The sequence below is a fragment of the Leguminivora glycinivorella genome, chromosome 16, assembly GCF_023078275.1.
Source record: "Leguminivora glycinivorella isolate SPB_JAAS2020 chromosome 16, LegGlyc_1.1, whole genome shotgun sequence".
NCBI classification, from domain to species: domain Eukaryota; kingdom Metazoa; phylum Arthropoda; class Insecta; order Lepidoptera; family Tortricidae; genus Leguminivora; species Leguminivora glycinivorella.
The window spans coordinates 13021162-13032584 of NC_062986.1; the positions used below are offsets into that span (position 1 = coordinate 13021162).

Consider the following 11423-nt stretch of genomic DNA (forward strand, 5'->3'; position numbering starts at 1 on the left):
AACATATAGGTATACATGTGACACCCTGTAAGGGCACAGCAATATAGAGGGCTACAAGTAGGTAATTACTTAGATTTAAATATGATTATATACATTATTTTACACATTTCGTTATATTAACATACATTCAACAATTATCATTCGGTCTTACTATTACATTATTTCCTTACAAAAATAAAGCACTATAATATTTTCACTTAAAAACTGTCACTAAAAAAAGTTAAATTAAAAAGTGGCAACATTATTTCATACATGGTGTTGTCCCTTTCCAATCAACGACAGAATAAACAGGACGACGCTACGATGTTACCACTTTAATTCCTACTCTATTTTCTATAAGCTATAAGAACGTTAAAAATTTAAATCGAACGACTGAAAAGAAGTATCGATACTTCACCATTCGGACTACGAAATTGCCTTGGTCTAGATGAGATCTGACTTCAAAGAAAGGAAACTGTCATTGTCTGTAGTCTATAGTTCTTCCAAACCTAACCTCAAAATATTAAATATAAATAATTACAATAAAAATTCTTTGTTACTTGCTGAAATAATAGTGGTGTTTCAACTTAGTATAGTATTAGTCATCGTAGCAGCTTAAATTCATTAGAATGTCAGCGGCAAAACGAGTCCAGGTAAAAGACGGCGAATCAAATTCCGTACAGAATTAACCTAATTCATCTTCTGTTCTCATGTTAAATTAAAATTTCAGCAATGGGCCACATTCGCACGCACTTGGCACATATTCGACTGCAAATGGCAGGATCCTTATGAGTCTGCAAACATTATCAAGAAGTATCTGATGGGATTGCACAAACCCATCTACCATCCAATGAACGACTGTGGCGATGTTGTTGTGTGTATTAACAGCCGGGATATTGCGTTGCGAGGGGATGACTGGCGGCAGAGAGCGTATTTCCATCACACCGGGTACCCTGGTGGTGCTAGCTGGACTCTAGCTTGGGAGTTGCATAACAAGGACCCTACCATGGTTAGTATATGTATTTGTCGTGCTAGTTCAAACAGTGTCAGTACGTCTTGTACTGGCTGAAATAGCATGACACGTTCGTATGTTTTCGTAAGAATACGAAGGAAAATCTTTTTGCACTACATCTGTTCAGGCTTCTGTTAATATAATATTTTCAAAAGTGAATCAGAGTTCTGATTAACACATTCACTACCAGACGAAAAAAAACCGGCCAAGTGCGAGTCGGACTCGCCCACCGAGGGTTCCGTACAAACTTTCTTTCAAACTACCTAGTAAAAATAATCTCATATTTTTAACCGACTTCAAAAAAGGAGGAGGTTCTCAATTCGACTGAATGTTTTTTTTTTTTTTTTTGTATGTATGTTACTCGATATCTCCGAGAATCGTGGACCGATTTTCAAATTTATTTTTTTTTATCGAACCGGTATAACCCCGAGATGGTCCCATTGGCACCAAGTCAGGGTCTGATGATGGGATCCTGGAGAAATCGAGGGAACTCTTCAAATGTTATAGGCACATGTAATGTTTTTAGTCTATTTTTCAAAGGTACACCAGTATTTACGTCTAATGGTAATAATTTTATGTGGCTGAGCTGATGATGGAAGGTCAACTCCTCAATGGTTAGGAGTTAAAGGATAATTCTTTCACTACTGTACATGTATTCGGACGGATACATATAATATCACTAGGAACCACTAAAAATCAACAAATAAATAAACTTTTTAACAAAAAATAAAACCGCCTTCAAAAATAAAGCGCGTTACAAAACACGGAGAAACTAAAAAGTCAAAAATAATAAACCTTTCAATTCAGATTTCTTATCGTATTGCAATAAGCTAAACATCCAAATTATAAACAAATCAATTATTTTTGGAGTCGGTACCAGCCTGTGTATGGTTGGGTGGGGCAAACAGGCAATAGCAAGGCGACGAACAGGTCTGGTACCGACTACAAAAATAATTGATTTGTTTATAATTTGGATGTTTAGCTTATTGCAATACGATAAGAAATCTGAATTGAAAGGTTTATTATTTTTGGCTTTTTAGTTTCTCCGTGTTTTGTAACGCGCTTATTTTTGAAGGCGGTTTTATCATATAACTCTAATGACTTGACTAGAAGACAAAAGTATAGGCACTAATGAGTATTATAGTGTATAGCGCCATCTCCCGGTCAATTTGCTAACTAATTTGCGCGACCTGGTTTTTTAGGGATAATTCTTTATAATGTTAACCGATTTAAACAGTTTTTACTTTATTGGACAGAAGATGGTTTACGTAACATCTCGTATTAATTTGAAGTACGATATACATCCGCAAGGGTGGGTAAATTGAAAGTAAAAATCTAAAAAGTTTTTTGTGAATTAAAAAAAAAGTATTCAAAATACAAACACGATTATATTTTTCCTGTAATATATAGCATAAAACCAATGTTTACTAAAATTTTCATAATTTTTCGTTGGTAAACTTCGGAGATAAGGGGAGGGGAACGGTATTTTTTTTTACATTTTCCTTCAAAATTCTTTTTTTTTCCACAACAAAAAAAATATAAAAAATAGCTTATTTCAGCAATTCCCGAAAAGTTTGTACATTTGGATCACGTCTCTGATTTTGATAAAAATTGGTAGGATGATAGAGTCCATGATGCTGAACATGATCCACTAGGTTTCCCAAAATGTCCCAAGCAGTTTGTATGAAACTTTCCTTTTTTGTTACCGAAAATGTATAGAAATCTGGTAACAAAAAAGGAAGGTTTCATACAAACTACCTGGGACATTTTGGGAAACCTAGTGGATCTTGCTCAGAATCATGGACTCTATCAGCCTACCAATTTTTATCAAAATCGGAGACGTACAAAATACAAAATACAAAATCATTTATTCAGCAAATAGGCCACGGGGGCACTTTTACATGTCAACATTACAGAGTATTCATTAAAGTTAAACAAATGAAATTAATAGAAATATTAACTAAAAATATTAATCATAAGCAAAGTAGCTATACACTGATATAGAATTAGAGATGTATAAAGTCTCTAAATGTCATATTATTACTAACTATAATCAATACATAAAGAAAGTGCAAACAGATACAAAGATAAAAGAAATCTATAATACTTCAATAGTTGTAAAAGACTGAATATTACAAGTAAAAATATTATACTTAATCAAATAATCCATGGAGATGTATAGCGTCTCCAAGAGTCAAATTTTATAAAATTAAAATATATAAAAGTAAAAACCTTTGTCAAATAATACAAAAAAAAAATACAGAAAATGAACAGCTAAATTACACATTTCAAGAGATGTACAAGTCTCTAGTTGTCAATCATTAAAGAACAAATCAAGTTTACAAATAAGGGCCAATCAAGGTTACAAATTAAGTTTAAAAATATAATCAAAATCTCAGAGATGTATAAGGTCTCTAAGTGTCCAAAAAACTAACATTAACTTAATCAAACGACAACAAGGTCATTAAAGTAAGGAATCTATTTTAAAATAAAATATAATCAAAATCTCAGAGATGTATAAAGTCTCTAAGTGTCCAAAAGCTAAAATTAACTAAATTAAACGACAACGTGATGGTCTCTAGTGTCATCCTTAAGACATTACTTACTTAAGTTTAATTCTTACAAGAACCGAATGTAGTGTCTCGCAATCCGCTCAAAAGTAAAGTTAAATAATCTAACAAAACATGTGGCCCAGGTAAGCTTGAACAGACCAGTCTCCACAAACAGCACCCGTTCACGAGTATGACGCGTATCTCAGCCATCGCCTCCCTCAACCTCCATTCGGGAAGGTGGCGACCCGATCAACACGCCACCGTAAGCAAAGACTTTTAAGCGAGCATGACATGTTCAAGCTAACAGCAAATTGACAAAAGAAAAATCGACACAGTGAAACACGACAACATTAAGCTTGTAGGTGACATTAAAGAGGGCAACAATGCCTAGTATAGCTATACATAACTAATTACATGCTCAACGTGACTTAGAGATGTAAAGGTCTCTAAGGGTCAGTGTACTATCATACTTTAAATAAATTTTATATTACTACGCTATATAATGAAAACAAAAATCTTAGAGGTGTATAATTTCTCTAAGGTGATCCAAATGTACAAACTTTTCGGGAATTACTCATTTATGTTCAATTTGAGCTCTTTCCAACGATACCCCACTTGACCTAGTAACTTGAAATTTACAGTTTGCCCCCCTTTCATTTTGGCCATTTTCTACAATTAAAATTAATATATTTAAAAAAATTATACTTTCTATTTGTAGAGGTTTACAATGTTCACAACTGTTCCAAATTTCAAGTTGATAGCATTAGTAGTTCTCGAGATATTTAGGAATGTGACAGACGGACAGACAGACGGACAGAGTCGCACCATAAGGGTTCCTGTTGTACCTTTTTGGTACGGAACCCTAATGACGCACTATGTCAGAAACCGGATATGTTATCTATAAGTCTGCTTGTATGGCGGGTTGCCCGGCATCAGAGCAAAATTCATGAGTGCCTACAAGGCAGGTTCTTGGTTGCAAGTGTTAGACCTACTAAGAGAAAAAAATTGTGGATACAATTAGTATTTTGATCTGTGTCCTTAAAATTCTTATTTACATGCTCTCTTTAAGCTCCACTTACCATGTATCTTCATTCCAGATAATTAAAAAAGCTGTCTACAGATCAATGAAAGGCAATCTTCAAAGACGTCACACCATGGAAAGATTGTTTGTCTACCCTGGTGGAAATATTCCAGAAGATATCCTCCAGAATCTGAGTAACCAGATACGCCAGATCCGCAGAGTTCCGGACAGACTTGACCACATACCGGAAGAGGAAGTCAAGAAATTCCCTAAAGTCATGGAGTATCCCGAAGATTATGTTCTCAAATAAGTTGTTTTATAAATATTATGTATACAGATTAGGGTTAAAATGTTAAATGTAGTGAATAAAAGTTTGAAGTTCAGTTTGATTGTTATTTAATATTTTTACTTTACTGTTATTTAATATTTTTACTGACCGATATCGAAACTATGTATACTTTCAAAAATATTAGAAAAAATTGTGTTCAAACAAGTTTATGACACTTTTAAGTGTTCTTTTAGTGATTTTCAGCATGGGTTTTTGCAACGTAGGTCAACTGTATCAAATCTTGTTCTACTAAATGATTACGTCACCGAAGCTATGGACAGTGGCCTTCAGGTCGACGTTATTTATACTGACTATAGCAAGTGTTTTGACAGGATAGACCATGGCTTATTGCTATGCAAGTTATATGACATGGGAATACATGGGGATTTGCTAAGGTGGTTCTCCTCTTATATCAATAATAGGTCTCAAGCTGTCGTGGTTAATAACTATATATCTGGATGGGTGACAGTCCCAAGTGGCGTCCCTCAAGGGTCTTTGCTCGGTCCACTTTTATTCAACATTTTTGTTAACGATATAGGCAAGTGTTTTTTGCATTCGAAACTTCTTTGCTTCGCGGATGACATGAAAATCATTAATAAGGTAAAATCCAATCATGACTTCATGTCTTTGCAGTCCGATCTAGAACGCCTGGATGAGTACTGCGAAGTTAATAAGCTAGAGCTAAATCCTTCCAAGTGTTTTTCTATTACATTTTCCCGTCAACGTAACCTGACTTCTACATCATATACACTTAAAGGCCACCCGCTTGAGCGAGTAACCTACATGAAGGACTTGGGGTTATTCATGACTCCAAACTTTTATTCGATAGGCACATTGATAGCATTATTAGTGGGGCACTTAAATCTCTAGGTTTTATAATGCGTAATTCCATATACTTCACTCAAGCTAAAACCCTTAAAGTCCTTTATTGTTCATACGTGAGGAGTAAATTAGAATACGCATCACAGGTTTGGAACCCTTGCTATAACACTTATGTGGACCGGATTGAGCGCGTGCAACAAAAATTTATAAAATTTTTATGCTACAAACTAAAGCATTACTATAGTTCATCCAGTTATTTAAGTATTTGTAAGAAGCACCACCTATTACCACTGAGAAAAAGACGTGACATATCTGATATTTCCTTTCTCTTGAATATTACCAGTGGTGCAGCTGATTGTTCCGAGTTACTTGGTAAGCTTGCTTTTAATACCCCCTTTCGTTCTAAGAGGTACTATCCCCCTTTATCTGTCAAGACTGCATCATCCAGGTATAGACAGAATAGCTTCCTAGTTCGAGCGAGTCGTCGGCTGAATGAGTTGTCGAAGGACATTGACATTGATATTTTTAATTGTAAAGTTTCGAATGTGAGGCAATTATTGGTTAAGCGGTGTTCTTTGTGAGTGATTATTATTATAATTATTTCTTTTCCTTTTTAATTGAATACTTATGTTGACTGTTATTGCTTTCATCTTACTTAACTTTCTGTTTTGTTTTCTCTTTCTTTATATTCCACTTTTGTGAGCATGTGTGTGCGTTGGTATAAGTGCTAGCATTAGTTTAATTAATATTACTTTGTATCTATCTGTGAGATCCTGTAATTGGCTTTCTGAATCATATCTTGTTGTATACTGCTAGTTTTATAGCTGTTGGTTCTCCATAACATAAATAAATAAATAAATAAATAACTAATTACATGCTCAACGTGACTTAGAGATGTAAAGGTCTCTAAGGGTCAGTGTACTATAGGGTTGCCAACTTTTTTTTAGGGAAATATAGTATTTTAGAAAATTCCATCTAAAAAATATAGTACACCGAAATAAAATATAGTACGGTACACATAATCGATAACCAAGTCGTAGAGATCGTTTTTTCTGTCCACTCTAATAGCTCCATTCGGTTTTCATCGATTTTTGACAAGTTTTGTGTTGCATTGGTTCTCTTATTTAAGTATCGTTGATAGTTGTATGGCCGAATATCACTTCCCAACTCCACTTTCGCGCAATTTTATTCCGCCGAATGTTCATTTCCGAACTTATTATTTATTTGCCAAGCTCACATTTACCAACTTAACATTTGACCTTTTTTAAAAAAGCAAACTTAATGTTGTCGAATGTTTCACTTAGCGTAATATATAACTAACATTTGGTACATTACATACAATAAATAAACTTATTTATTGTATGTAATGTACCAAATGTTTTATTGAACACCAACAATATATATGGCGTATTTCGAAAAATATGCAATATTGAGTCTTCTATCACTTTCTAAATGTATTGACAGGTGTGCAATTTTTACTTACGTACCTATTAATATTCTTTTAATTTCAATAGTTACCTACTTACTTTTTTTACAAGACCCATATTTAAAAAAAATACATACATTTGACATTGTTTTAAAAACATTTTTACTTCAATGAAATCTAGACTTTTATAAAAATGCAAAAGCGATTTTAATTTTAAACTAATTAAAGCAAAAATGTTGACCAAAGAACCAGTTTCGGTCCTAAAATAGTTCAACTTTGATGGTAAATATCACAGAATCAATGAGCTGTGAAGTAGATACCTAATTATGGGATGCTAGTTTGTTTAAAGACGATTCTGTTAATATGAAATGCTTTAGAAACTACCATAATATTCATAATACCAATGGATTCAAATCGAAGCTCATCGGAGTAGAGAATCCCCTTAAGAAATGTCGTTATTTAATATATCTTGGAAAAAATACAAATGTTTGCAAACAACGGTGGCTTTATACGTAACTGCAATATTTGCAGGACAGAACGAAGTAACGAAATGTACAGTGAAGGTTAGATATGAATAATAGCGCGAGCGGAGCGAGCGCGAAATTTTTTTCATTATCAAAACGCCGCTCCTGGCGGTTTGACCCTAGTGTAAATTCGCCACTGGCATGGACCCCAAAAATATAGTACTTTTGCGTACTATATATGCTTCATATAGAATATAGTACGCTTGGCCAAAATATAGTACAGTACTATATTATATAGTACGGTTGGCAACCCTAGTGTACTATCATACTTTAAATAAATTTTATATTACTACGCTATATAATGAAAACAAAAATCTTAGAGGTGTATAAGGTCTCTAAGGTGATCCAAATGTACAAACTTTTCGGGAATTACTCATTTATGTTCAATTTGAGCTCTTTCCAACGATACCCCACTTGACCTAGTAACTTGAAATTTACAGTTTGCCCCCCTTTCATTTTGGCCATTTTCTACAATTAAAATTAATATATTAAAAAAAATTATACTTTCTATTTGTAGAGGTTTACAATGTTCACAACTGTTCCAAATTTCAAGTTGATAGCATTAGTAGTTCTCGAGATATTTAGGAATGTGACAGACGGACAGACAGACGGACAGAGTCGCACCATAAGGGTTCCTGTTGTACCTTTTTGGTACGGAACCCTAATGACGCACTATGTCAGAAACCGGATATGTTATCTATAAGTCTGCTTGTATGGCGGGTTGCCCGGCATCAGAGCAAAATTCATGAGTGCCTACAAGGCAGGTTCTTGGTTGCAAGTGTTAGACCTACTAAGAGAAAAAAATTGTGGATACAATTAGTATTTTGATCTGTGTCCTTAAAATTCTTATTTACATGCTCTCTTTAAGCTCCACTTACCATGTATCTTCATTCCAGATAATTAAAAAAGCTGTCTACAGATCAATGAAAGGCAATCTTCAAAGACGTCACACCATGGAAAGATTGTTTGTCTACCCTGGTGGAAATATTCCAGAAGATATCCTCCAGAATCTGAGTAACCAGATACGCCAGATCCGCAGAGTTCCGGACAGACTTGACCACATACCGGAAGAGGAAGTCAAGAAATTCCCTAAAGTCATGGAGTATCCCGAAGATTATGTTCTCAAATAAGTTGTTTTATAAATATTATGTATACAGATTAGGGTTAAAATGTTAAATGTAGTGAATAAAAGTTTGAAGTTCAGTTTAATTGTTATTTAATATTTTTACTTTAATGTACTGTAATAAGATCATTATAATATATCTATTTTTCATGTGTGATGGGGATGCAACTCTTATGTATTTGTAGTCTATGATTTATGTTTCTACTTTCTAGGAATTCGCATATTTGCTGCTATAATTTTAGGAACGATTGCAGCGCCATCTATGTTATGTTTTTGTGAGTTTATCCTCATTGCATACGAAGTCTGTAAAATTTTGATTCTATACTCGCATTTGATTAAAAAATCTGAGGTAAGCATCACAATTGAATCCCTCTTATAAAGTGGGTGATATTGGGGTTAAAAATATCAGCTTGATTTCAATGAACTTGATTTATAATTAATAAATATCATCGAATAATAATTGATAAGATAACAATAGGTTACAAGGGACTGCTGGTGCTATATCCTTTTAAAAATTGGTGCTTCACTTTCCATTAAACTGCGTCATTCTTACCTACGTTACATTTGAAGTGGGTGGGTTGGGCAGATAGCTTTGTCTTGGGTATAGGATGTAATCGGTTCGGCTTCGTAAGACTAGAAAATCCATGTAGTGTGTTCTAAATACAAAATAAAACAATCTTATATATATCTTAATTTTTTGTAATGTTTATTTTCTGTACAAAAAAGATGAAATTTTGTCTATAAGATTACCTAAATTGTTGGTAACCCCTGAAACTTAAAAATACATTCTTAACGCCACATAGGGTTAGGGTAGCGTTGAGGGAACATGTTATTGATGACGGGAGCCTCAGGGGCCACATCCACAAACTTAACCGCGTTGTCATTGCTCTGCTCGGGGACATCAATGTTCATAGGCTCACGGACGACTTCCACGAAGCCAACGAGCGGCTGGACTAAAGAGCCAGGCAGGGCAGGCATAGGCACGATTTGGACCTGGAAAGGGACTTCCATGGGGATGTAAGAAGGGGTCTCTTCATCAATAGCGTTATCAATGAATCTGACAGCGAAGTTCTCTACGGGAGCTTCGGCGATCTCAGCAGCCACATCAGCAGTGTCAACGAATTTGACAACGAAATCTTGCGCGGGAGCCTCGGGGGCTACGTCAACGAAGTTGACGGCGGATCCAGCAGGGACGGCTTCGACGGGAGTGTCGGCGACCTCTGGGGCTGCGTCAACAAAGTTGACGGCAAAGTCAGCAGGGACGGCTTCAACGGGAGCGTCAGCAACCTCAGGGGCTACATCCACAAAGTTGACCGTGAAGTCAGCAGGAATAGCTTCGATGGGGGCGTCAGCGATCTTCACGGATTCAACAGCAGCAGGGGCGTCTACAAAGACTGGAGCGGCGGCCGGTTGGATCACCAGGGGCGTAAGCTGGGGCGGCGCGGGCTGAGCCAGCTGCACGGGCTCGGGCAGCGCCGCGGCCACGGCGACGAGGGCGAATGCTAGCAGGTACTTCATCTTTGTTGCAACTGTAAGGAAGATTTATCCGTCTAAAAATTAACATAGTCTAAGCTAGGTGCGAAAACAAGCAATAGAGAAGAAAGTTTCGTATTAAGCAGCTTAATTTAAGCTGATTTAATTATGACTTATATTTATTTCTACGAGTATAAAGAATAGGTTCCTCGGGTGAGACTGGAACTTAGTATTCGAAACACTGACTAGTTAATTTTTACTAGATGGCGCTAATAGTATTACCGTGTCTGTTAAGCGATTACTGGTAATTTACATACTTCTTTATCATAATTATTTAAATCAAAAACATATTCATATAGAGCTATCATAATTAGCTTCCGATGATTACAAGTAGGTACCTATAATTACGCATTAAAGTTGGAACACTGAAATCACGATTAGTTGCTTTTGCAAATGTTTTTTGTCACTTTAGAAAAAATGGTACATAAGTACCTTCTCGAAACTTCGAAATGCTTTTTTCAACAAAAATAAATAACATACACTTACCTGTGTCTAATTGTCCAACAACAAAGCGATATCTGATATAGATACTCATTTATATAGGTACTCTGTATTGACGGGTATCGGTTGATATGATAAGTTATCAGTTAAAAGTAATTAGTCCACGTATGTACAGATTTCTTATTACAGATTGTTTTTGTTAATCTTAGTAGCTTAAAGGATTAATACATCAAATAATTAGAGATGGAAAAATATAATTTACGTGTCAATATAACTGACACGTACCTGCCTATTTATTATTTCATTTATTTGACTACTAGGGGCTAGGGGAGATATTTAATAATCGAAATAAACGAAAGTGAGCGGTCGAAAACCAAAAGGGTCCTCGGATCTTTCTTTTCAATGAACCTAAACCTAAAATAAAGTAAGTGGAGGCGGTCAAAAATCAAAGGTTTTACCCCTTGGTCGTACTATATACGGAATAAAAATCTTTCTAAAAAACGCAAAATAAACATACCTACAGATAAATTGCGGTTAGGATTTTTCTAAAATACAGATAAAGGCAAGAATACAATATGTATATTATTGTTTACTGGACTAAGTTTGTATCTATTTCACCACTCTTGATGTCGATGACAAATTAATACACTACCTACCGACAC

At 35.2% G+C, this 11423-nt stretch overlaps 2 protein-coding genes across 2 annotated transcripts; one reads left to right on the forward strand and one right to left on the reverse strand.

Moving 5' to 3' along the window:
* Positions 1 to 395: 395 nt before the first annotated feature.
* LOC125234753 (39S ribosomal protein L13, mitochondrial) lies at positions 396 to 4947 on the forward strand. The gene is made up of 3 exons (XM_048141138.1): positions 396 to 632; positions 710 to 988; positions 4641 to 4947. Exons 1-3 carry the CDS (start codon positions 609 to 611, stop codon positions 4872 to 4874), a joined length of 537 nt encoding a protein of 178 aa, XP_047997095.1. The 5' UTR covers positions 396 to 608; the 3' UTR covers positions 4875 to 4947.
* A 4521-nt stretch (positions 4948 to 9468) lies between these two features.
* Positions 9469 to 10870, reverse strand: LOC125234368 (calphotin-like). Its single transcript, XM_048140558.1, has 2 exons — positions 10807 to 10870; positions 9469 to 10316 (listed from the first exon to the last, which is right to left on the reverse strand). Exons 1-2 carry the CDS (start codon positions 10853 to 10855, stop codon positions 9577 to 9579), a joined length of 789 nt encoding a protein of 262 aa, XP_047996515.1. The 5' UTR covers positions 10856 to 10870; the 3' UTR covers positions 9469 to 9576.
* Positions 10871 to 11423: the final 553 nt, after the last annotated feature.